Genomic DNA, 27,700 nt, shown 5'->3' with positions numbered 1-27,700 from the left:
TTCTCTCTTGGAGAGTGGTCATGCTTTTGGCTTTGGCGTCCGCAAGGCGGATGTTAGAAGTTGCGGCTGGGTCTCACAAGAGCCCCTGTTTGATCTTCCAGGTGGATAGAGTGGAATTGAGAACTCGGATAATAATTCTGCCAAAAACGTGGTTTTCGTGTTTCGCAGAAACCTGCCTATTTGATGCCTATGGTTACTTACGCATTGGCTGATTCAAGGTCTCTCGATTGTAGTCAAGGCTTTGGATATTTATGTTGCCGATTTGGCTCAGATTGGGGAAACAGAGGCTCTATTTGTTCAGTATGCCCCAGCGTGATTGGGGCGCCTGCGTCTCTGCAGTCTGTTACACGCTGGATCTGTGATGCGATTCGGCGTGCTCGTTCTACGGCTGGATTGCAGTTACCGAAGTAGGTGGTGACCCGTTCTACTAGGTAGATGGGCTATTCTTGGGCGGATGCCCGAGGAGTCTCGCCGGTTCAACTTTGCCGAGCGGATACTTGGTCGGGTTCAAACACCTTGGCTAAGCTGTACAAGTTTGATACCCTGGCTGATGGGGACCTCATGTTTGCTCAATCGGTGCTGCAGAGTCGCCCGCACTCTTCCGCGCGGTCTGGAGCTTTGGTATAAACCCCATGGTCCTTACGGAGTCCCCAGCATCCTCTATGACGTATGAGAAAATAGGATTTTAATACCTACCGGTAAATCCTTTTCTCTTAGTCCGTAGAGGATGCTGGGCGCCCGTCCCAGTGCGTACTTTTGACACAGTTCCACATCGCAGACTGCTAAATAAACTTGAAAGTTTGGGATTGGATATTAGGATTATTGAATGGATAAGATCTTGGTTGAAGGATAGAAAACAGAGAGTTGTGGTAAATGGAGTGCATTCACAGGAGGGAAATGTTACCAGTGGAGTACCCCAGGGATCTGTACTTGGACCAGTGCTTTTCAATATCTTTATTGGTGACATTGCAAATGGGATTAAAGGGAAAGTATGCCTTTTTGCAGATGACACAAAGGTATGCAACAGGGTAGACACACCAGGTGGGGTAAAACAAATGATTGAGGATCTAGGTAGACTAGAGGAATGGTCAAGAGTCTGGCAATTACAGTTTAATGCCAAAAAATGCAAAATCATGCACTTGGGTCTCAAAAATCCTAAAGCTAAATACAGTATTAATGGCACTATACTGGAAACTACTGAGGAGGAAAGGGATCTAGGAGTCACTATTTCAGATGACTTAAAGGCAGGTAAGCAATGTAACAAGGCAATGAGGAAGGCTAGTCAGATGCTTGGCTGCATTGGGAGAGGAATCAGCAGCAGAAAGAAAGAAGTAATAATGCCACTGTATAGGTCATTGGTACGGCCTCATCTAGAATACTGTATTCAGTTCTGGAGGCCATATCTTCAAAAGGATATTAATACATTAGAAACTGTACAAAGGAGGGCAACTAAAATGGTGCATGGCCTACATCACAAAACATACCCAGAAAGACTAAGAAATCTCAATATGTATAGTTTGGAGCAGAGAAGAGAAAGGGGGGACATGATAGAAACTTTCAAATATATGAAGGGTTTTAACAAAGTCCAGGAGGGAAACATTCTCCAAATGAAGAGAAGCAATAGGACACGAGGACATGCACTGAGACTGGAGGGGGGGAGGTTCAGGGGAAATTTGCGGAAAAATTATTTCACAGAAAGGGTAGTGGACAAGTGGAATAGCCTCCCATCAGAGGTGGTAGAGGCTAAGACAGTAGAGCAATTTAAACATGCATGGGATAGACATAAGGATATCCTTACAAAGAAATAAGGATCAAATAAGGTTAGTGATAAAAAAAAATAATATATAAAAAAAAAAAAAAAGGGGCAGACTAGATGGGCCAAGTGGTTCTTATCTGCCGACAAATTCTATGTTTCTATGTTTCTATGTTACTGTGTCTGCAGTTATTGGTTATGGTTACACTCTTGTGGTGTTTCTTTTCTGTCAGGCTGTTGCTGACGTTGTGCATGCCATGGCGTGCGGTGTTTTATTATTGGTTGTGTTGACACACTGGTTGTGTTACATGTTTTCTCAGCATGTGGCTGTGTATTTTTCATGCCATTGACTGGTATTCTTTTGAATGCAATGTTCTGCGGTATGTTTGTGGTGTGAGCTGGTATGACACTCACCGTGTTTAAACAATAAATTCTTTCCTCGAAATGTCCGTCTCCCTGGGCACAGTTTTCTAACTGAGGTCTGGAGGAGGGGCATAGAGGGAGGAGCCAGTTCACACCCATTCAAAGTCTTATAGTGTGCCCATGTCTCCTGCGGATCCCGTCTATACCCCATGGTCCTTACGGAGTCCCCAGCATCCTATTATTTCTAACCTGTTTAATGTGTGGTCTCAAGATTTTAGCTAATTTCAGTTGTTTAATTCATTAGACGGATAATGTAGGCTTTTCACATCTTCTTTTCATTAGTAATTTGCAGGTAGCAATACGAGCCTTGCACTCTCCTAAAACGGCATTAACTCTTAGGAGTTTATTCAGCTGTGGGTGATGGCCGCGACGTGGCTTTGGATTGCCAGCAGTGGCACACCAAATCACCTTGATTTTGCCCAGAATCTCTTAATTTTTTTCACAGCCCCATAGGAGTACTAATTTAAATATACAATGTAAGGGCGCAATGTGGCATATGTGCGCACTAGAGCACAAGCATCTCCGGCAACTGAATAGACCTCCTTCTAGCTGCAGAGAATCTTATCACTTTAAACATGGTTTTCAAATATAAGCAGATCTGTTAGTGAAATAAGACAAAGAACCTCATCTAAGGCAGCACAAACCTACGGTCTTCCTGCCCTGTTACGCTATCACTACTCATGCAACGGTTATGGGACAACTTCTGCAGTGTCAAGTGCAATGGCTGTGTTACCAGCGTCATGTTCCTGATGCAACCTTAGGTAATACCCCTTTTCCACTAGCTCAAAAAACACGGGTAAATGCACGGGGGCGCGCATTTACCCGTGTTTTTTGCAAGTGGAAAAGGGTAAACCCGGATCAAGTGATCCGGGAATCCTACCCTGGTAGCTAGCCGGGTTGAACACGTGTTCAACCCGGCTAGCTGTCTAGTGTGAACGGGAGCCGTGTCGAGGTGACACGGCTCCCGTTCACAGTGCATAGGGAAGGCGGCGCTGGGAGATCATGTGATCTCCCTGCGCCGCCCCTGCCGTGTCACTAGAAGCGTCACCAACCCGGCATTTGCCGGGTTGTGACTGCTAATGGGAAAGGGACCGAGCACGGGTCGCAGCAGGGGGCAGCTCCCGTGTCAGGCTCCCGGCTGCGACCCGTGCTCGTAAGTGGAAAAGGGGTATAACTCATGTCATCTAGCATTTCTTCCTGCTATCAGTAGCTGTAGAACACAACTGAGAATGGATTGTCAGGTATGGGCGATGATCAGCACTACAAGAGCTTGGGTGGAATCACGGGTGTAATATCAAAACAACTGTTTGTCATAAGCATAAAATTAGTATTTACAAATCATGTTACTGTTATGTTATGTAAAAATGAAAAGATATCAGCATAAACAATAATACTGTATATGTACTGTATATCAATATGATAACATTGGGCCTAATTCAGGGTTGATCGCAAAAGCAAAATCTTTCTCTAATGGGCAAAACCATGGAGGTAATTCAGACCTGATCGCTGCTGTGTGTTTTCGCACAGCAGCGATCTGATGTTTCTGATGTCAGCTCCTGATCATCGCAGCAGCAGAGTAAGTCCTGGGCTGAGCAGAGACTGCACAAACTGATGTTTGTGCAGCTCTCCAACAAATGTGATCGCACACCTGCACACAGCAAAAACCCTCCCCCTGTAGGTGGCGACTACCTGATCGCAGGGATGAAAAAAATGCACCTTAGCAATCAGATCTGAATTACCCCCCATGTGCAGTGCAGAAGTGCAAAGAGAGTTAGATTTTGGTGGGTTATATTGTTTCTGTGCAGGGTAAATACTGGCTGCTTTATTTTTACACTGCAATTTAGATTTCAGTTTGGCCACACCACACCCAAGTCTATCTCTCTCTGCACATGTTACATCTGCCCCACCTGCAGTGCAACATGGTTTTGCCCATTAGAGATTTTGCTTTTGCGATCAACCCTGAATTATGCCCATTGTTACCACTTATTTCAATGCTATGCTGCAATGTAATTTATTACACAGAATGTTTTCCATAAACAATATATAATGGCAGTATTGCAGATATAGCAGGTTTTAAATTTATATTATCAACGTGATGATTTTACCATACAGTACATTTCATGAGTTACTGCTTCTCATAGTGATACTGTCTAAATCGTCATTACTGTTTGCATGTAGTACCATTACTGCCGACTGCTTGTGAGGCCCTTAGAGCACATTGAATTAAAAATACAATCCCTGGGACAAAAAACCCACGAAATAAAATAAATAACCATCACCAGTATATAGGCCCTCATTCCGAGTTGTTCGCTCGGTATTTTTCATCGCATCGCAGTGAAAATCCGCTTAGTACGCATGCGCAATGTTCGCACTGCGACTGCGCCAAGTAACTTTACTATGAAGAAAGTATTTTTACTCACGGCTTTTTCTTCGCTCCGGCGATCGTAATGTGATTGACAGGAAATGGGTGTTACTGGGCGGAAACACGGCGTTTCAGGGGCGTGTGGCTGAAAACGCTACCGTTTCCGGAAAAAACGCAGGAGTGGCCGGGGAAACGGTGGGAGTGCCTGGCCGAACGCTGGGTGTGTTTGTGACGTCAACCAGGAACGACAAGCACTGAAATGATCGCACAGGCAGAGTAAGTCTGGAGCTACTCTGAAACTGCTAAGTAGTTAGTAATCGCATTATTGCGAATACATCGGTCGCAATTTTAAGAAGCTAAGATTCACTCCCAGTAGGCGGCGGCTTAGCGTGTGTAACTCTGCTAAATTCGCCTTGCGACCGATCAACTCGGAATGAGGGCCATAGTGCGGATTTCGCCTGCTGAAGGAGCAAGCAGCACCATGCCAGGCTAGGCTGGTCACACTATCATAGATTGTAAGCTTGTGAACAGGGCCTTCCTTCCTCTGACTGTTTCTTATTACCCAATTTTGTCTTATCAGTGGGGTATATTTACTAAGGTCCCGATTTTGACCGAGATGCCGTTTTTTCTTCAAAGTGTCATCTCGGTAATTTACTAAGCAAAAATCACGGCAGTGATGAGGGCATTCGTAATATTTTGGAAGTCCTAGGAAAAAATCACAAATCAATACACCATCGGTCAAATACGCCTGCAATTTGGTAGAAATCGGGAATTTACTAAAAAGTGCAAAACACAAACACTGCCGACAATAGCCAAACACTGCCGTGATGAAATACAAATCGTGAAAAAGTGCTAAAAAAAAACAGACCTGCTTTTTTATCCCGTGTTTGTATAGGCATGCACGGATCCATGAGATCCGTGCATGGGGGTCATTCCGAGTTGTTCGCTCGTTAAATTTTTTCGCATCGCAGCGATTTTCCGCTTAGTGCGCATGCGCAATGTCCGCAGTGCGACTGCGCAAAGTAAATTTGATATGCAGTTAGGTTTTTTACTCACGGTTTTTTCTTCGTTCTGGTGATCGTAATGTGATTGACAGGAAGTGGGTGTTTCTGGGCGGAAACTGGCCGTTTTATGGGTGTGTGCGAAAAAACGCTACCGTTTCTGGGAAAAACGTGGGAGTGGCTGGAGAAACGGAGGAGTGTCTGGGCGAACGCTGGGTGTGTTTATGACGTCAAACCAGGAACGACAAGCACTGAACTGATTGCAGATGCCGAGTAAGTCTCGAGCTACTCAGAAACTGCACAGAGATGTCTTTTCGCTATATTGCGAATCTTTCGTTCGCAATTTTAAGAAGCTAAGATTCACTCCCAGTAGGCGGCGGCTTAGCGTGTGTAAAGCTGCTAAAAGCAGCTTGCGAGCGAACAACTCGGAATGAGGGCCCATGTTTTTCAGTGGGAAGGGGTGGGAAATGTTTTAATTTAAAAAAAAAATGCGTGGGGTCCCCCCTCCTAAACCAAACCAGCCTCGGGCTCTTTGAGCCGGCCCTGGTTGCAAAAATATGGGAAAAAAATTGACAGGGGTTCCCCCATATTTAAGCAACCAGCACCGGGCTCTGCGCCTGGTCCTGGTTCCAAAAATACGGGGGACAAAAAGCGTAGGGGTCCCCCGTATTTTTGAAACCAGCACCGGGCTCCACTAGCTGGACAGATAATGCCACAGCCGGGGGTCACTTTTATACAGTGCCTTACGGCCGTGGCATCAAATATCCAACTAGTCACCCCTGGCCGGGGTACCCTGGGGGAGTGGGGACCCATTCAATCAAGGGGTCCCCCCCCCCAGCCACCCAAGGGCCAGGGGTGAAGCCCGAGGCTGTCCCCCCCATCCAATGGGCTGCGGATGGGGGGCTGATAGCCTTTGTTTAAAGTTATGAATATTGTTTTTAGTAGCAGTACTACAAGTCCCAGCAAGCCTCCCCCGCAAGCTGGTACTTGGAGAACCACAAGTACCAGCATGCGGCGGAAAACCGGGCCCGCTGGTACCTGTAGTACTACTACTAAAAAAATACCCCAATAAAGACATTACACACACACCTTGAAAGTATAACTTTAATGCATACATGCACACCACCATATACACATACTTACCTTATGTTCACACGAGGGTCGGTCCTCTTCTCCATGTAGAATCCATGGTGTACCTGTTGAAAAAATTCTACTCACCAAATCCAGTGTAGAGGGCTCCTCGGATAATCCATTTGTAATCCACGTACTTGTAAAAATAAAAAAACGGGACACCCGACCACGAGCTGAAAGGGGCCCCATGTTTTCACATGGGTCCCCGAATGCCAGAAACCCCCTCTGACTGATGTCTAAGTGGGTTTCTTCAGTCAATCAGGGAGCGCCACGTTGTGGCACCCTCCTGATCGGCTGTGTGCTCCTGTACTGTCTGACAGGCGGCACACGGCAGTGTTACAATGTAGCGCCTATGCGCTCCATTGTAACCAATGGTGGGAACTTTGTGGTCAGCGGTTGACCGAAAGTGACCTCACCGCTGACTACAAAGTTCCCACCATTGGTTACAATGGAGCGCATAGGCGCTACATTGTAACACTGCCGTGTGCTGCCTGTCAGACAGTACAGGAGCACACAGCCGATCAGGAGGGTGCCACAACGTGGCGCTCCCTGATTGGCTGAAGAAACCCACTTAGACATCAGTCAGAGGGGGTTTCTGGCATTCGGGGAAAGGGGTCCCATGTGAAAACATGGGGCCCCTTTCAGTTCGTGGTCGGGTGTCCCGTTTTTTTATTTTTACAAGTACGTGGATTACAAATGGATTATCCGAGGAGCCCTCTACACTGGATTTGGTGAGTAGAATTTTTTCAACAGGTACACCATGGATTCTACATGGAGAAGAGGACCGACCCTCGTGTGAACATAAGGTAAGCATGTGTATATGGTGGTGTGTATGTATGCATTAAAGTTATACTTTCAAGGTGTGTGTGTAATGTCTTTATTGGGGTATTTTTTTTGTAGTAGTACTACAGGTACCAGCGGGCCCGGTTTTCCGCCGCATGCTGGTACTTGTGGTTCTCCAAGTACCAGCTTGCGGGGGATGCTTGCTGGGACTTGTAGTACTGCTACTAAAAACAATATTCATAACTTTAAACAAAGGCTATCAGCCCCCCATCCGCAGCCCATTGGATGGGGGGAACAGCCTCGGGCTTCACCCCTGGCCCTTGGGTGGCTGGGGGGGGGACCCCTTGATTGAAGGGGTCCCCACTCCCCCAGGGTACCCCGGCCAGGGGTGACTAGTTGGATATTTGATGCCACGGCCGCAAGGCACTGTATAAAAGTGACCCCCGGCTGTGGCATTATCTGTCCAGCTAGTGGAGCCCGGTGCTGGTTTCAAAAATACGGGGGACCCCTGCGCTTTTTGTCCCCCGTATTTTTGGAACCAGGACCAGGCGCAGAGCCCGGTGCTGGTTGCTTAAATATGGGGGAACCCCTGTCAATTTTTTCCCCATATTTTTGCAACCAGGGCCGGCTCAAAGAGCCCGAGGCTGGTTTGGTTTAGGAGGGGGGACCCCATGCAATTTTTTTTTTAAGTTTAAACATTTTTATTTTATTTTTTACAAGGTGCACAATGAAGCCCTGCACGGATCTCTCAGATCCGGCCGAGATTCATTGTATTAAAGTCGGCAGTGTTTTACAAGTCACTCACGTAAAACACTGCCTAAAAAAACGAATGACATCGACATCGGAAAAACCGAAAATGCAGAATACGGCAGCTTAGTAAATTAGTCGTAATCAATTCAAAAAGTTGCATATTTACACTTTCGATGTCATTCGTGATTGAACTTTGACCTCAAACGGGAAAATACGAATCTTAGTAAATGTACCCCATTGTGTCCAGTTGTAAAGAGCAACGGAATTTGCTGCGCTATATAAGAAACTGTTAATAATAATACTATAACAGGGAGTTGTCGTCCCACCCAAAAAAATAAAATAAAATTATTAAAATAGCTGCAGACAGCCCAGTCCATAAGTGGCAGAACTCACTAGGGAAATTGGGCCAACAGAAAAACTGATTCTGGGTAATCCAGCCTCATGCTGAATAGCAGTGGGGTTCATCCTGTGGTGGGATAATACTTGTTAATGCAAATTGTTCTGTTGTGGAGTTGAAAGTCTCAGCAAGCCAGACCTTCCCAGCAAGCTTAAACTTCCTTGTAGAACTCTAAAAGCCAGCATGGCCTTAAAGACATTTCTTTCAAATATTTTTATTAAAATAAAAACACCACCAACCGTCATTTTCCATTTTACCACAAATAGGGAACGATGGTGATTGTTTTGTCCATGCTGGTGCATGTAAAGCTACAATCAATCAATGGATGCTAAGGATTGCTGGGACTAGCAGTTGAACTACAAAACCTAATTTGTTTTCCATATCAAGTTTTACCCTTGTACCCCACCGTGGATGAGACCCAGTGCTATTCAGTACATTGCTGGCTTGTCCTGTTTTTTTATGGGCCAATTCTACTATTGGCACCCAGAATTCATTGTCTCACCTGATTGTAGACTCTATACTGCAGGGGCAAAAATAGTAACTAAGACTTCATGCTTCTTCTGAATTTGTTCCCTTAAAGTGCCCTAGTGCATTGTAGAGATGAGCGGGTTCGGTTCCTCGGAATCCGAACCCGCCCGAACTTCATGTTTTTTTTCACGGGTCCGAGCGACTCGGATCTTCCCGCCTTGCTCGGTTAACCCGAGCGCGCCCGAACGTCATCATGACGCTGTCGGATTCTCGCGAGGCTCGGATTCTATCGCGAGACTCGGATTCTATATAAGGAGCCGCGCGTCGCCGCCATTTTCACTCGTGCATTGAGATTGATAGGGAGAGGACGTGTCTGGCGTCCTCTCCATTAGAATAGAGATAGATTAGATAGAGAGAGAGAGATTGTGCAGAGTCGCAGACAGAGTTAGTTTACCACAGTCAGTGACCAGTGCAGTTGCTAGTTAACTTTTATTTAATATAATATATCCGTTCACTTCTCTCTGCTATATCCGTTCTCTGCCTGAAAAAAAAAACGATACACAGCACAGTCAGTCACACAGTGTGACTCAGTCTGTGTGCACTCAGCTCAGCCCAGTGTGCTGCACAGTCATCAATGTATAAATTAAAAGCTTATAATTAATTGTGGGGGAGACTGGGGAGCACTGCAGGTTGTTAGCAGGAGCCAGGAGTACAATTATATAAATTAACAGTGCACACTTTTGCTGCAGGAGTGGTGACCAGTGCCTGACCACCAGTATAGTATTGTTGTATACTACTAATATCTCTTTAAATATCAACCAGTCTATATTAGCAGCAGACACAGTACAGTGCGGTAGTTCACGGCTGTGGCTACCTCTGTGTCGGCACACGGCAGGCAGTCCGTCCGACCAGAATTGTATTATTTATTATTATATACCTACCACCTAACCGTGGTTTTTTTTTCATTCTTTATACCGTCATAGTGTCATCCTAATTGTTACGAGTATACTACTATCTCTTTATCAACCAGTGTACAGTGCGGTAGTTCACGGCTGTGGCTACCTCTGTGTCGGCACACGGCAGGCAGTCCGTCCGACCAGAATTGTATTATTTATTATTATATACCTACCACCTAACCGTGGTTTTTTTTTTCATTCTTTATACCGTCATAGTGTCATCCTAATTGTTACGAGTATACTACTATCTCTTTATCAACCAGTGTACAGTGCGGTAGTTCACGGCTGTGGCTACCTCTGTGTCGGCACACGGCAGGCAGTCCGTCCGACCAGAATTGTATTATTTATTATTATATACCTACCACCTAACCGTGGTTTTTTTTTTCATTCTTTATACCGTCATAGTGTCATCCTAATTGTTACGAGTATACTACTATCTCTTTATCAACCAGTGTACAGTGCGGTAGTTCACGGCTGTGGCTACCTCTGTGTCGGCACACGGCAGGCAGTCCGTCCGACCAGAATTGTATTATTTATTATTATATACCTACCACCTAACCGTGGTTTTTTTTTCATTCTTTATACCGTCATAGTGTCATCCTAATTGTTACGAGTATACTACTATCTCTTTATCAACCAGTGTACAGTGCGGTAGTTCACGGCTGTGGCTACCTCTGTGTCGGCACACGGCAGGCAGTCCGTCCGACCAGAATTGTATTATTTATTATTATATACCTACCACCTAACCGTGGTTTTTTTTTCATTCTTTATACCGTCATAGTGTCATCCTAATTGTTACGAGTATACTACTATCTCTTTATCAACCAGTGTACAGTGCGGTAGTTCACGGCTGTGGCTACCTCTGTGTCGGCACACGGCAGGCAGTCCGTCCGACCAGAATTGTATTATTTATTATTATATACCTACCACCTAACCGTGGTTTTTTTTTTCATTCTTTATACCGTCATAGTGTCATCCTAATTGTTACGAGTATACTACTATCTCTTTATCAACCAGTGTACAGTGCGGTAGTTCACGGCTGTGGCTACCTCTGTGTCGGCAGTCGGCAGGCAGTCCGTCCATCCATAATTGTATTATTATTATAATATATACCACCTAACCGTGGTTTTTTTTCCATTCTTTATACCGTCGTCATAGTGTCATACTAGTTGTTACGAGTATACTACTATCTCTTTATCAACCAGTGTACAGTGCGGTAGTTCACGGCTGTGGCTACCTCTGTGTCGGCACACGGCAGGCAGTCCGTCCGACCAGAATTGTATTATTTATTATTATATACCTACCACCTAACCGTGGTTTTTTTTTCATTCTTTATACCGTCATAGTGTCATCCTAATTGTTACGAGTATACTACTATCTCTTTATCAACCAGTGTACAGTGCGGTAGTTCACGGCTGTGGCTACCTCTGTGTCGGCAGTCGGCAGGCAGTCCGTCCATCCATAATTGTATTATTATTATAATATATACCACCTAACCGTGGTTTTTTTTCCATTCTTTATACCGTCGTCATAGTGTCATACTAGTTGTTACGAGTATACTACTATCTCTTTATCAACCAGTGTACAGTGCGGTAGTTCACGGCTGTGGCTACCTCTGTGTCGGCAGTCGGCAGGCAGTCCGTCCATCCATAATTGTATTATTATTATAATATATACCACCTAACCGTGGTTTTTTTTTCATTCTTTATACCGTCGTCATAGTGTCATACTAGTTGTTACGAGTATACTACTATCTCTTTATCAACCAGTGTACAGTGCGGTAGTTCACGGCTGTGGCTACCTCTGTGTCGGCAGTCGGCAGGCAGTCCGTCCATCCATAATTGTATTATTATTATAATATATACCACCTAACCGTGGTTTTTTTTCCATTCTTTATACCGTCGTCATAGTGTCATACTAGTTGTTACGAGTATACTACTATCTCTTTATCAACCAGTGTACAGTGCGGTAGTTCACGGCTGTGGCTACCTCTGTGTCGGCAGTCGGCAGGCAGTCCGTCCATCCATAATTGTATTATTATTATAATATATACCACCTAACCGTGGTTTTTTTATACCACCTAACCGTGGCAGTCCGTCCATAATTGTATACTAGTATCCAATCCATCCATCTCCATTGTTTACCTGAGGTGCCTTTTAGTTCTGCCTATAAAATATGGAGAACAAAAAAGTTGAGGTTCCAAAATTAGGGAAAGATCAAGATCCACTTCCACCTCGTGCTGAAGCTGCTGCCACTAGTCATGGCCGAGACGATGAAATGCCAGCAACGTCGTCTGCCAAGGCCGATGCCCAATGTCATAGTACAGAGCATGTCAAATCCAAAACACCAAATATCAGAAAAAAAAGGACTCCAAAACCTAAAATAAAATTGTCGGAGGAGAAGCGTAAACTTGCCAATATGCCATTTACCACACGGAGTGGCAAGGAACGGCTGAGGCCCTGGCCTATGTTCATGGCTAGTGGTTCAGCTTCACATGAGGATGGAAGCACTCAGCCTCTCGCTAGAAAACTGAAAAGACTCAAGCTGGCAAAAGCACCGCAAAGAACTGTGCGTTCTTTGAAATCCCAAATCCACAAGGAGAGTCCAATTGTGTCGTTTGCGATGCCTGACCTTCCCAACACTGGACGTGAAGAGCATGCGCCTTCCACTATTTGCATGCCCCCTGCAAGTGCTGGAAGGAGCACCCGCAGTCCAGTTCCTGATAGTCAGATTGAAGATGTCAGTGTTGAAGTACACCAGGATGAGGAGGATATGGGTGTTGCTGGCGCTGGGGAGGAAATTGACCAGGAGGATTCTGATGGTGAGGTGGTTTGTTTAAGTCAGGCACCCGGGGAGACACCTGTTGTCCGTGGGAGGAATATGGCCGTTGACATGCCAGGTGAAAATACCAAAAAAATCAGCTCTTCGGTGTGGAGGTATTTCACCAGAAATGCGGACAACAGGTGTCAAGCCGTGTGTTCCCTTTGTCAAGCTGTAATAAGTAGGGGTAAGGACGTTAACCACCTCGGAACATCCTCCCTTATACGTCACCTGCAGCGCATTCATAATAAGTCAGTGACAAGTTCAAAAACTTTGGGTGACAGCGGAAGCAGTCCACTGACCAGTAAATCCCTTCCTCTTGTAACCAAGCTCACGCAAACCACCCCACCAACTCCCTCAGTGTCAATTTCCTCCTTCCCCAGGAATGCCAATAGTCCTGCAGGCCATGTCACTGGCAAGTCTGACGAGTCCTTTCCTGCCTGGGATTCCTCCGATGCATCCTTGCGTGTAACGCCTACTGCTGCTGGCGCTGCTGTTGTTGCCGCTGGGAGTCGATGGTCATCCCAGAGGGGAAGTCGTAAGCCCACTTGTACTACTTCCAGTAAGCAATTGACTGTTCAACAGTCCTTTGCGAGGAAGATGAAATATCACAGCAGTCATCCTACTGCAAAGCGGATAACTGAGTCCTTGACAACTATGTTGGTGTTAGACGTGCGTCCGGTATCCGCCGTTAGTTCACAGGGAACTAGACAATTTATTGAGGCAGTGTGCCCCCGTTACCAAATACCATCTAGGTTCCACTTCTCTAGGCAGGCGATACCGAGAATGTACACGGACGTCAGAAAAAGACTCACCAGTGTCCTAAAAAATGCAGTTGTACCCAATGTCCACTTAACCACGGACATGTGGACAAGTGGAGCAGGGCAGGGTCAGGACTATATGACTGTGACAGCCCACTGGGTAGATGTATGGACTCCCGCCGCAAGAACAGCAGCGGCGGCACCAGTAGCAGCATCTCGCAAACGCCAACTCTTTCCTAGGCAGGCTACGCTTTGTATCACCGCTTTCCAGAATACGCACACAGCTGAAAACCTCTTACGGCAACTGAGGAAGATCATCGCGGAATGGCTTACCCCAATTGGACTCTCCTGTGGATTTGTGGCATCGGACAACGCCAGCAATATTGTGTGTGCATTAAATATGGGCAAATTCCAGCACGTCCCATGTTTTGCACATACCTTGAATTTGGTGGTGCAGAATTTTTTAAAAAACGACAGGGGCGTGCAAGAGATGCTGTCGGTGGCCAGAAAAATTGCGGGACACTTTCGGCGTACAGGCACCACGTACAGAAGACTGGAGCACCACCAAAAACTACTGAACCTGCCCTGCCATCATCTGAAGCAAGAAGTGGTAACGAGGTGGAATTCAACCCTCTATATGCTTCAGAGGTTGGAGGAGCAGCAAAAGGCCATTCAAGCCTATACAATTGAGCACGATATAGGAGATGGAATGCACCTGTCTCAAGTGCAGTGGAGAATGATTTCAACGTTGTGCAAGGTTCTGATGCCCTTTGAACTTGCCACACGTGAAGTCAGTTCAGACACTGCCAGCCTGAGTCAGGTCATTCCCCTCATCAGGCTTTTGCAGAAGAAGCTGGAGGCATTGAAGAAGGAGCTAACACGGAGCGATTCCGCTAGGCATGTGGGACTTGTGGATGCAGCCCTTAATTCGCTTAACAAGGATTCACGGGTGGTCAATCTGTTGAAATCAGAGCACTACATTTTGGCCACCGTGCTCGATCCTAGATTTAAAGCCTACCTTGGATCTCTCTTTCCGGCAGACACAGGTCTGCTGGGGTTGAAAGACCTGCTGGTGACAAAATTGTCAAGTCAAGCGGAACGCGACCTGTCAACATCTCCTCCTTCACATTCTCCCGCAACTGGGGGTGCGAGGAAAAGGCTCAGAATTCCGAGCCCACCCGCTGGCGGTGATGCAGGGCAGTCTGGAGCGACTGCTGATGCTGACATCTGGTCCGGACTGAAGGACCTGACAACGATTACGGACATGTCGTCTACTGTCACTGCATATGATTCTCTCAACATTGATAGAATGGTGGAGGATTATATGAGTGACCGCATCCAAGTAGGCACGTCACACAGTCCGTACTTATACTGGCAGGAAAAAGAGGCAATTTGGAGGCCCTTGCACAAACTGGCTTTATTCTACCTAAGTTGCCCTCCCACAAGTGTGTACTCCGAAAGAGTGTTTAGTGCCGCCGCTCACCTTGTCAGCAATCGGCGTACGAGGTTACATCCAGAAAATGTGGAGAAGATGATGTTCATTAAAATGAATTATAATCAATTCCTCCGCGGAGACATTGACCAGCAGCAATTGCCTCCACAAAGTACACAGGGAGCTGAGATGGTGGATTCCAGTGGGGACGAATTGATAATCTGTGAGGAGGGGGATGTACACGGTGATATATCGGAGGGTGAAGATGAGGTGGACATCTTGCCTCTGTAGAGCCAGTTTGTGCAAGGAGAGATTAATTGCTTCTTTTTTGGGGGGGGTCCAAACCAACCCGTCATATCAGTCACAGTCGTGTGGCAGACCCTGTCACTGAAATGATGGGTTGGTTAAAGTGTGCATGTCCTGTTTTGTTTATACAACATAAGGGTGGGTGGGAGGGCCCAAGGATAATTCCATCTTGCACCTCTTTTTTCTTTTCTTTTTCTTTGCATCATGTGCTGATTGGGGAGGGTTTTTTGGAAGGGACATCCTGCGTGACACTGCAGTGCCACTCCTAGATGGGCCCGGTGTTTGTGTCGGCCACTAGGGTCGCTAATCTTACTCACACAGTCAGCTACCTCATTGCGCCTCTTTTTTTCTTTGCGTCATGTGCTGTTTGGGGAGGGTTTTTTGGAAGGGACATCCTGCGTGACACTGCAGTGCCACTCCTAGATGTGCCCGGTGTTTGTGTCGGCCACTAGGGTCGCTAATCTTACTCACACAGTCAGCTACCTCATTGCGCCTCTTTTTTTCTTTGCGTCATGTGCTGTTTGGGGAGGGTTTTTTGGAAGGGCCATCCTGCGTGACACTGCAGTGCCACTCCTAGATGGGCCCGGTGTTTGTGTCGGCCACTAGGGTCGCTTATCTTACTCACACAGCGACCTCGGTGCAAATTTTAGGACTAAAAATAATATTGTGAGGTGTGATGTGTTCAGAATAGGCTGAAAATGAGTGTAAATTATGTTTTTTGAGGTTAATAATACTTTGGGATCAAAATTACCCCCAAATTCTATGATTTAAGCTGTTTTTTAGGGTTTTTTGAAAAAAACACCCGAATCCAAAACACACCCGAATCCGACAAAAAAAATTCGGTGAGGTTTTGCCAAAACGCGGTCGAACCCAAAACACGGCCGCGGAACCGAACCCAAAACCAAAACACAAAACCCGAAAAATTTCCGGCGCTCATCTCTAGCATTGCTGGAAAGCCAGTGGGACACATGTTAATTGTAATGCTATATCTGTTTTTATAGGTCTGCAAAGATGTTAGAACATATATATATGTTAAATGTATTTATTCAATATACCTGTTATATAAACAACTTTTAATTTTATAAGCTATAAATGTTTATATAAATATTATTTATTTTTATTTTTTCAGAGTTACATCCATGGAAGTAGCCAGGCCCAGTTTGTTGCAGAATCTCACATTATTCTCTTGCTGAGTATCCTTCGTATACAATAAAGTGTTTATTTTTTTGTAATTCAGCTGTTTGTTTTGTAGGATGAAAATCTATAGGTTTAGAGTACAGGTAAGTACTCCTTTTTTAATATGGTGGAAGTGAAAACAGTAGTTATAGCACTATGGGGCAGATGTATTAACCTAGAGAAGGCATAAGGAAGTGATAAACCAGTGATATGTGCAAGGTGATACACGCACCATCCAATCAGCTCCAATATGTAAATTAACAGTTAAGATCTGATTGGCTGGTGCCTTTATCACCTTGCACATATCACTGGTTTATCACTTCCTTATGCCTTCTCCAGGTTAATACATCTGCCCCAATGTACTGTTTCAAATAAACTTTAACGTCTATTCTGAAATTATTCTATTCTGGAAATCTAGTTTAGTAATGATACAAGATGTCAGATTCAGCGGGGTTTATTGCAGTGAGCAGAGCATTACAGAGGGTTATTGCTACCTTGTGATTTGGGTTAAATTCAAAAACATTCTTTCATACTGTCCCTACCAACATTTGTAACAGGAATATTAGCATATAGGCACTATGATTCATCCATAACATGCCAAATTCCTTAAGGTGGCCCTACTCCTGGCCATCGGATTGTGCCCCATTTGTCCATCAGACATCAGGACTGCATGGTGAAAATGGCATGTTCTGTACCATGTCTCCCCCCAAGCCCTTAGCCTCATTTACTACAGTTGACTCTGTTCCATCAGCACATTACTTTTTATGCAAGATTAGGATTAGAGGGAATTTAATTCTCTCGGTACATGGGTGCATTTTTCAGGTCTTGTATATCATACAGAGAATACCTGGACTGTTTATCAGATTCCTTGTCCACTGCTGCTCCAACTGCTGTATATTATTATTATTATTATTAATTATAACAGTTATTTATATAGTGCAGCATATTTATGTACACACCGTGTGATTGTGGAGCATAACTGTTTCTATGCGTGCAACAGAAATTGTGCACAGTATACTATGACTTCATTATTGTATATTACGTCACGTTCCTCCCACAGTGATATTTCAACCCTCATCATTCACTGTTCTAATATCACTAGTAGTTTTTATACCCATCCTACGATGGGTCTGCTGCATCTGTCCCTGCTCCTCCCCCATTTTCACCTCCACCCCCACCTCTGTCACCTTCATCCTCTGTCCATGCTCTGCCACCGCCCTCTGTCCCACCACCGTCCCTGCTATACCTATATACCTACACCATTGCCAACCTCCTTCCTGGGCCATTTATACATATTCTCCACTGGCCGTTATGTCTTTCATGTCTCAGTGGGAGCCATTGGGGAAAAGCGTGGCCCTCACAGACTTATTCAGAATATACTTTACTGGCTGGTGAAAAAGTGCCCTGGAAAGTTAGATGAGTGGTCTGGCCAAGCTGGATCAGACTTGCCTTAGATTTAATGAGTGAACGGAGCAATCACATTCAGACCAGTCTTACACATTAGGTGGCCATACAGTTTCACAAAGCATTTATGAAAAATGCCTCCTGGAATGTTTCCCATCTCACCACTATCTTTGGTAATGACAGCAGTACCATAAAACATCTAAATAACAGCTGCAGTGCAGTTACTGACAGTTGGTGGTATCCTGACGAAAGGTGCTAATAAAGTGTACCTGAAATGTGGATAACTAAAGCTGCTGTAGCTGTCTTTATTTGCGTCAAAGCCGTGGAGTGCTGCCCATCTCCCCCATTGTATCGTATGGCTTCTGGTCCGTGGGAAGGCACCCAGGTACTATATGTATATGTGGAGTGCCGGTCAAATTGTATATTTGTGTGTGTATATATACACCAGGGAGTTGAGCCGCACTCACAGACTTGTAAAGGTAATGAATCACCGGCGAGGACAAAGAGTCAGACAGCCAGGATGAGATTCCGACGTTTCATGTCTATTTACAACATTTTATTAAGGATAAAACAGAACAAACATATATAACTAACTTTATAGACACTCACCAAAGCGTGTGCGCTCGTTGCCGTCCCGCTCCGTGCTGAGGCGCGATGACGTCACTCACATGGTACTAGCGCTGACATACCGGCTCCTGGCAACGGAGGCGTGCAGCTACAGTGCTCCCATCACCATAGAAACATGTATACAAAACAGCAGAAATGTCCATCGGCTGCAGAACAATCGAAAAGTGACATTAATCACAGTTTTAATAGATTAAGGAAGCCAAAGCAAATTGCAGGCTTATACTATGTAATATATCCTAACTACATTGCTTAGGAAAAACAATTTAAAGAACATTGATCATTCAAACCCAGCAGATGCAGGGTCTGCAGTTTGTGAATCCACATAGCTCTCCTTTTGAAGCAAAAGACGTCCCCTATCCCCCCTCTATTACTGAGGGGTACATGATCGATCATCCTATATCTAAGACTAGCCAAATTATGTCTAAAGTTCTTAAAATGTCTGGCTACAGGTTGTTCTTGGCCAGTCCCTTCTAAAGCTTGGCTAATGGACATTCTGTGCATAGCCATGCGTTCCTTAAATTGTCTAACAGTTTTCCCAATATACAATAGCCCACATGGGCATTTGATGTAATATATGACAAATTTTGAAGAACATGTCAAAGGGTATCTGATTTGGAACATTTTGCCGGACCTTGGATGTGAAAAAGTATCCCCTGTGTCAAGATAGCTGCAGGTGGTGCAACCTAGGCAACGATAATTGCCAGGTTTTCTGGATAGAAAATGCCCCAATGGCACTGGTTTCAATTTAGAAACATCATTATGCACCACATAATTTTTAATGATCTTTTCTCTGCGCTGTCCAATCATGAGACGTTTATTATAAAGTGCTGGTAACTCCTGTTCAGTATTCACCAAGGGCCAAAGCCTCTTGGCAGCTGTATTAATATCTCTACTCGCGGTAGAGAAATCGGTAACCCAAATGATGGACTCTTGATGATTGGGGGATTCTTTGATTTCCAGGGATTTAGCTCTAGAGGTGGACAAAACTCTTAGCATTGTTTTCTTTAAAGAAATGGGGTTGTATCCTCTGGCAATAAACTTTTTTTTTTACCTTATGTTCCCTCACAACCTAAGAAAGCGCCACATTATCAAATGCAGTCCTTTCGTTCAAATAAAAGCAAAAGAGTGCGTGGATCTCCTTTCTTGCCAGAGGTAAGGGCAGAGGTCAAAAGCTGCACAGCACAGTTAGTTCCCAGGAACAGAAATCCTCCCCGGCCTCTGCAAAATCCACCGCATGACGCTGGGGCTCCGCTGGGGGAGTCCGCCCCAGTGGGGGCACGTCTTCGACTTTTCAGCCACATCTGGGTTCACTCACAGGTGGATTCCTGGGCAATAGAAATTGTTTCTCAGGGATACAAGCTGGAATTCGAAGAGGTGCCTCCTCGCTGGTTTTTCAAATCGGCTCTACCGACTTCTCCCCTGGAAAGGGAGATAGTGTTAAATGCTATTCACAAATTGTGTCTTCAACAAGTGGTGGTCGAAGTTCCCCTACTTCAGAGAGGGAAGGGATACTACTCCACCCTGTTTGTAGTTCAGAAACCGGACGGTTCGGTCAGACCCATATTGAATTTAAAATGCCTGAACCTATACTTAAAACGGTTCAAGTTCAAAATGGAATCGCTCAGAGCGGTCATCGCCAGCCTGCAAGGGGGGGGGATTTTATGGTATCCCTGGACATAAAGGATGCTTACCTTCATGTTCCCATATATCCACCTCATCAGGCGTACCTGAGATTTGCGGTACAGGATTGTCATTACCAATTTCAGACGTTGCCGTTTGGGCTTTCCACGGCCCCGAGGATTTTCACAAAGGTAATGGCGGAAATGATGGTGCTCCTGCGCAAGCAGGGTGTCACAATTATCCCGTACTTGGACGATCTCCTCATAAAAGCGAGATCACGAGAGAAGTTACTGAACAGTGTGTCACTTTCAGTGAAGGTGTTACAGCAACACGGCTGGATTCTCAATATCCCGAAGTCGCAGCTGGTTCCTAGGACTCGTCTGAGCTTCTTGGGCATGGTTCTGGACACAGACCAGAAAAAGGTTTTTCTCCCGATAGAAAAGGCTCAGGAACTCATGACTCTAGTCAAGAACCTTTTGAAGCCAAAACAAGTGTCTGTGCATCATTGCACTCAAGTCCTGGGAAAAATGGTGGCATGCAAGGACTTTCCAATGGGACCTATTGGACAAGTGGTCCGGATCACATCTAAAAATTCATCAGCGAATCACCCCACCCTGTCCCCCAGGGCCAGGGTATCTCTCCTGTGGTGGCTGCAGAGTGCTCACCTTTTGGAAGGACGCAGGTTCGGCATTCAGGATTGGATCCTGGTGACCACGGACGCGAGCCTCAGGGGGTGGGGAGCAGTCACAAGGGGAAGAAACTTCCAAGGACTCTGGACAAGTCAAGAGACTTGTCTTCACATCAACATCCTGGAACTGAGGGCCATATACAACGCCCTACGTCAGGCGGAGAACTTACTTTGCGACCAACCAGTTCTGATCCAGTCAGACAACATCACCGCAGTGGCTCATGTAAACCGCCAAGGCGGCACAAGGAGCAGGGTGGCAATGGCGGAAGCCACCAAGATTCTTCGCTGGGCGGAAGATCATGTAAGCGCACTGTCAGCTGTGTTCATTCCGGGAGTGGACAACTGGGAAGCAGACTTCCTCAGCAGACACGACCTGCATCCAGGGGAGTTGGGACTTCATCTGGAAGTCTTCGCACAGATTGCAAGTCAGTGGGGACTGCCCCAGATAGACATGATGGCATCCCGTCTCAACAAAAAGCTACAGAGGTATTGCGCCAGATCAAAAGATCCTCAGGCGGTAGCAGTAGACGCCCTAGTGACACCGTGGGTGTTCCAGTCGGTTTATGTGTTTCCTCCTCTTCCTCTCATACCCAAGGTATTGAGATTAATAAGAAAAAGAGGAGTGATAACAATTCTCATTGTTCCAGATTGGCCAAGAAGTACCTGGTATCCGGATCTGCTGGAAATGCTCACAGAAGATCCATGGCCTCTTTCTCTACGACAGGACCTGTTACAACAGGGGCCATGTCTGTTCCAAGACTTACCGCGGCTGCATTTGATGGCATGGCGGTTGAACGCCAGATCCTAGCGGAAAAAGGAATTCCGGATGAGGTCATTCCTACGCTGATAAAGGCTAGAAAGGACGTGACAGCTAAACATTATCACCGTATATAGCGAAAATATGTTTCTTGGTGTGAGGCCAGGAATGCTCCTACGGAAGAATTCCATCTGGGCCGTTTCCTGCACTTCCTACAGACTGGAGTGAATTTGGGCCTAAAGTTGGGATCCATTAAGGTTCAGATTTCGGCCTTATCCATTTTCTTTCAAAAAGAATTGGCTTCTCTCCCAGAAGTACAGCCTTTTGTAAAGGGAGTGCTGCATATTCAGCCTCCTTTTATACCTCCGGTGGCGCCTTGGGACCTTAACGTGGTGTTGAGTTTCCTTAAGTTGCACTGGTTTGAACCACTTCAAACGGTGGAGTTAAAATATCTCACTTGGAAGGTGGTCATGTTATTAGCCTTGGCTTCGGCTAGGCGAGTGTCGGAATTGGCGGCTTTGTCTCATAAAAGCCCCTATCTGGTTTTCCATATGGATAGGGCGGAATTGCGGACCCGTCCTCAATTCTTGCCTAAGGTGGTGTCATCTTTTCATATGAACCAACCTATTGTGGTGCCTGTGGCTACACGAGATTTGGAGGATTCTGAGTCCCTTGATGTAGTCAGGGCTTTGAAAATTTATGTGGCCAGGACGGCTAGAGTCAGGAAAACGGAAGCACTGTTTGTCCTATATGCAGCCAACAAGGTTGGCGCCCCTGCTTCAAAGCAGACTATTGCTCGCTGGATCTATAATACCATCCAGCAGGCGCATTCTACGGCTGCATTGCCGTTACCAAAATCAGTCAAGGCCCATTCCACTAGGAAGGTGGGCTCGTCTTGGGCAGCTGCCCGAGGGGTCTCGGCACTACAACTATGCCGAGCTGCTACTTGGTCGGGTTTAAACACCTTTGCAAAATTCTATAAGTTTGATACCCTGGCTGAGGAGGACCTAAGGTTTGCTCAATCGGTGCTGCAGAGTCATCCGCACTCTCCCACCCATTTGGGAGCTTTGGTATAATCCCCATGGTCCTTACGGAGTCCCCAGCATCCTCTAGAACGTTAGAGAAAATAAGATTTTAAACCTACCGGTAAATCTTTTTCTCGTAGTCCGTAGAGGATGCTGGGCACCCGTCCCAAGTGGGGACTACTTCTGCGAGACTTGTATATAGTTTTGCTTACATAAGGGTTATGTTATAGTTCCATCAGGTTGGTCTGATGCTACGTTATTTTTTCATACTGTAAACTGTTTACTTGATACACAAGTTATACGGTGTGATTGGTGTGGCTGGTATGAATCTTGCCCTTGGATTAACAAAAATCCTTTCCTCGTACTGTCCATCTCCTCTGGGCACAGTTTCTCTAACTGAGGTCTATAGGAGGGGCATAGAGGGAGGAGCCAGTGCACACCCAGACCTAAAGTCTTTCTTAAAGTGCCCATGTCTCCTGCGGAGCCCGTCCTCTATGGACTACGAGAAAAAGATTTACCGGTAAGTTTAAAATCTTATTTTTTTCCTTCACTCTTTAAGAATGCAGTGATTACTCCCAATTTGAAAAAAAAAAATTCTGACCCTAACTCTCAAACTACCGCCCTATCTCTCAGCTCCCTTGTCTCTCTAAGCTACTTGAAAGATTTGCCTACACTCGACTCACACACTTTCTTAACTCACACAATTTATTGGACCCTCTTCAGTTAGGCTTCCGTTCCCAACACTCCACAGAGACAGCAATGACTAAAGTGGTTAATGATTTAGTCACTACGAAGTCTAAAGGCCATTACTCACTACTTATTCTTCTAGATCTATCTGCTGCCTTTGACACTGTTGACCACTCTCTTCTCCTACAAACACTACAATCCCTATGTCTTAAAGACACAGTCCTTTCTTGGTTCCTATCCTACTTATCTAATCGCTCCTTCAGTGTTCGCTTCTCTGAATCTACCTCCTCTTCGCTACCTCTTTCAGTTGGAGTACCGCAAGGCTCAGTCTTGGGTCCTCTGCTTTTCTCTATCTATACCTCATCTCTTGGTAAACTAATCAGCTATTTTGGATTTCAGTATCATCTGTACGCAGATGATACTCAAATCTACCTATCCTCCCCTGATTTGTCCCTATCTGTACTGGGCCGTGTCATTGAATGCCTATCTGCCATTTCATCTTGGATGACATCTCGCCACCTCAAACTTAATATTTCAAAGACAGAGTTAATTATATTTCCACTGGCCAATAGTTGGTACAGTACCAACCTGATATCTCTGTCACTGTTGAAAATTCGACAATCTACCCTACCCAACAAGCTCGCTGCCTAGGTGTCATCCTTGACTCTGATCTGTCCTTTGTTCCCCACATTCAATCTGTCTTAAAATCTTGTAACATGCATCTAAAAAACATATCCAAAATATGACCATACCTTACACAAGACATTGCTAAAACTCTAACCATGCTCTCATTATCTCCCGCATTGATTATTGCAATAGTCTCCTAACTGGTCTTCCCAAAACGAGACTCTCACCACTACAATCCATTCTGAATGCAGCTGCAAGGCTAATCTTCCTCGCTAGATGTTCATCATCTGCAGAGCCACTCTGTCAGTCACTCCATTGGTTACCTGTATTCTACCGTATTCAATATAAAATACTTTTACTCACACACAAGGCTATTAACCAAACTACACCAACGTACATCACTTCGCTTATCTCAAAATATCTCCCAAACCAACCTCTTCGCTCTTCACAAGATCTGTGTCTCTCATCCATACTCATTACTCGCTCCCACTCACATCCACCTAACATCCACCTAACTATATTCAGAGAAAGCAAAGCAAAAGTGACTGCACTTTGTTGTGGTTGCTAAATACAAACACAGTTTGCATAGTCTGATCGATTCTTACACCTTTACAGCTAATGATGCGCATGCAATGTAAAAAACATTGCAAGATAAAAATGCATAAGAAAACAAAGCACTCAAGTATGCGGAATTCTGTCATATCCCTTTTCTCTCTGTGGATTTATTTACTATGCAGTATTGCTGATGGAACAACTTTATTCCTCTTGAGACAAATGGTTAGACTATATGTATATATATTTTGTTGCTGTTCATTTTTCTTTTTTAGCATAGAGAATTATCCAATATATATGCATATCACTAGCACGGGCACATACTCAAATATAGACAGCTAACCATGCATGAAGCTGGAACAGTGTAATTTGCTATAAACAAAAGAAAGCTTTGTTTTAACTTTATGCCCAGAATACAAAGGAATGCATACATGAGTATACATTATGGAAATGCACTTGTTCCATTCTGTTTTTGACAGTTTTTTGGTTTTGTTCTACTTTACAGCGTGTAAAGCTTCTATTCGACATTCATTACATTCCATACCAACACATTGGGTGTTATTGAGTTGACTAAATATAAACTAAACAAATGAAGTAGTTAAACAACAGTAAATATGTCAACCGTACTGTACTTTGGGCCTAATTCAAGGTTGACTGCAAAACAACATTTTCCTTTAATTGGTAAAACCATGTGCAATGCAGTGGGGAGGCGGGGTGCAGATATAATGTGCATGGAGGGTTAGATTTGGGTTGGTTATATTGTTTCTGTGCAGGGCACATACTGGCTGCTTTATTTTGAAACTGCAATTTAGATTTCAGTTTAAAAAACACCCCCCCACCCAAATCTCTCTGCACATGTTATACAGTGGGGATCGAAAGTTTGGGCACCCCATGCAAAAATTCATTTTAATGTGCAAAAAGAAGCCAAGGAAAGATGGAAAAATCTCCAAAAGGCATCAAATTACAGATTAGACATTCTTATAACATGTCAAAAAAAGTTTGATTTTATTTCCATCATTTACACTTTCAAGAGAACAGAAAACAAAAAATGGCGTCTGCAAAAGTTTGGGCACCCTGCAGAGTTAATGCCTTGTACTGCCTCCTTTGGCAAGTATCACAGCTTGTAAACACTTTTTGTAGCCAGCAAAGAGTCTTTCAATTCTTGTTTGAGGTATCTTCGCCCATTCTTCCTTACAAAAGTCTTCCAGTTCTTTGAGATTCCTGGGCTGTCTGTGACGCACTGCTCTTCTATCCATAGATTTTCAATTATATTGAGGTCAGGAGATTGTGAAGGCTATGGCAAAACCTTCAGTTTACGCCTCTTAATGTAATTCACCGTGGATTTTGAGGTGTGTTTAGGATCATTATCCATTTGTAGAAGCCAGCCTCTCTTTAACTTCAGCTTTTTCACAGATGGCATCAAGTTAGCGTCCAAAATTTGCTGGAATCTTATTGAATCCATTTTTCCTTCTACTCGTGAAATGTTCCCTGTGCCACTGGCTGCAATACAACCCCAAAGCATGATTGATCCACCCCCATGCTTAACAGTTGGACAGAGGTTCTTTTCATTAAATTCTGTGCCCTTCCTTCTCCAAACGTACCTTTGCTCATTCCGGCCAAAAAGTTATATTTTAACCTCATCGGTCCACAGAACTTTATTCCAAAATGCATCAGGCTTGTCTATATGTTCATTTGCAAACTTCAAACGCTGATTTTTGTGGTGAGGATGTAGAAGAGGTTTTCTTCTGATGACTCTTCCATGAAGACCATATTTGTACAAGTATCTCTTTATAGTGGAATAGTGTACCACAACTCCAGTGTCTGCCAGATCTTCCTGGAGGGATCGTGCAGTCAAACGTGGATTTTGACTTGCTTTTCTCACAATCCTGCAAGCTGTTCTGTCTGATATTTTTCTTGGTCTTCCAGATCTTGCTTTAACTTCCACTGTTCCTGATGACTGCCATTTCTTAATTACATTCTGAACAGAGGATATGGGCATCTGATAACACTTTGCTAGCTTCTTATAGCCTTCTCCTGCTTTGTGAGCGTCAACTATTCTCAGTTTCAGTGTTCTACACAACTACTTAGTGGAACCCATGGTGCTGATTGTTGGAGCAAGGTCAGATGAGTCTGGGCTTTTAAAACCTTTGAGATTGACATCACCTGGTCTTTCCAAACGATGATTGAGAACAATCCATGACACTGCCAGGTCTCAGCTGTCCAAAGGGGGCAGTACAAGGTATTAACTCTGCAGGGTGCCCAAACTTTTGCCATTTTTTGTTTTCTGTTCTTTTGATAGTGTAAATTATGGAAATAAAATCAAACTTTTTTTGACATGTTATAAGAATGTCTATTCTGTAATTTGATGCCTTTTGGAGATTTTTCCATCTTTCCTTGGCTTCTTTTTGCACATTAAAATGAATTTTTGCCAGGGGTGCCCAAACTTTCGATCCCCACTGTATATGCCCCATCGGCAATGAACATGGTTTTGCCCAACAGAGCAAAATGTTGTTTTGCAATCAATCTTGAATTAGGCCCTATAAGTAGATTTCCATGTTAGGCAGGAGGCACTGCTTCTACTGAGCAAAGGGCCTGATTCAAGTGTAGAAGGCGATTGCATAGCTGCTGCAACAGTGTTTCTAACATCCACACGCATTACTCACTCGCATTCACGATTGCAGGATTTCCTTCGTGCCGCACCTACTTTGTGGAGGGCCCTTCCACGCACAATAAGACTCTCTAGACTCCAAACCTTCAAGCGTTCGCCGAAAACGTACCTCTTCAGGCAAGCTTATCAAATTCCTGAACTGGCCACATACAGTAACCTTCATAAATATTCATATCCTCGTATACAGTATTTTCTTTTTCGTCAATTTGATATCCTCCTGACCTCTGGTCAACCTTTCTGTGTGACTATATCATACAGCCCACCAAAAAACTCTGCAGTCTTACTTTACCATTATTCAGTAGATAGCGCCTATCCTTGTGTATCCATGCCTATTTCCCTGTAGATTGTAAGCTTATGAGCAGGGCCTTCCTACCTCTATGTCTATCTGTTATTACCCAGTTTTGTTCTATTACTGTTGTTCCAATTGTATATGCTGCACTATATAAGAAACTGTTTATGAATAAATAATAATTTTAATTATGTTATAGAAGATGTGGTTGAGCTAATATAATAATGATAATTCTCT

General features: G+C 44.6%; 1 protein-coding gene across 2 annotated transcripts in view; it reads left to right on the top strand.

Annotated features, from left to right (window-relative positions):
- TUSC3 (tumor suppressor candidate 3) overlaps positions 1 to 27,700 on the top strand; it is a 563,832-nt gene that overhangs the window by 499,391 nt on the left and 36,741 nt on the right. For both annotated transcript variants that reach the window (XM_063920865.1, XM_063920866.1), the window contains exon 7: positions 16,473 to 16,536. In XM_063920865.1, coding sequence (XP_063776935.1) covers positions 16,473 to 16,536 — 64 coding nt within the window. The remainder of the gene's footprint in view (positions 1 to 16,472; positions 16,537 to 27,700) is intronic.

The sequence above is a fragment of the Pseudophryne corroboree genome, chromosome 1 (assembly GCF_028390025.1).
Source record: "Pseudophryne corroboree isolate aPseCor3 chromosome 1, aPseCor3.hap2, whole genome shotgun sequence".
Lineage (NCBI taxonomy): Eukaryota > Metazoa > Chordata > Amphibia > Anura > Myobatrachidae > Pseudophryne > Pseudophryne corroboree.
The sequence above is the reverse complement of the archived record's forward strand: the minus strand, read 5'-3'. Positions and strand labels throughout refer to the sequence as shown.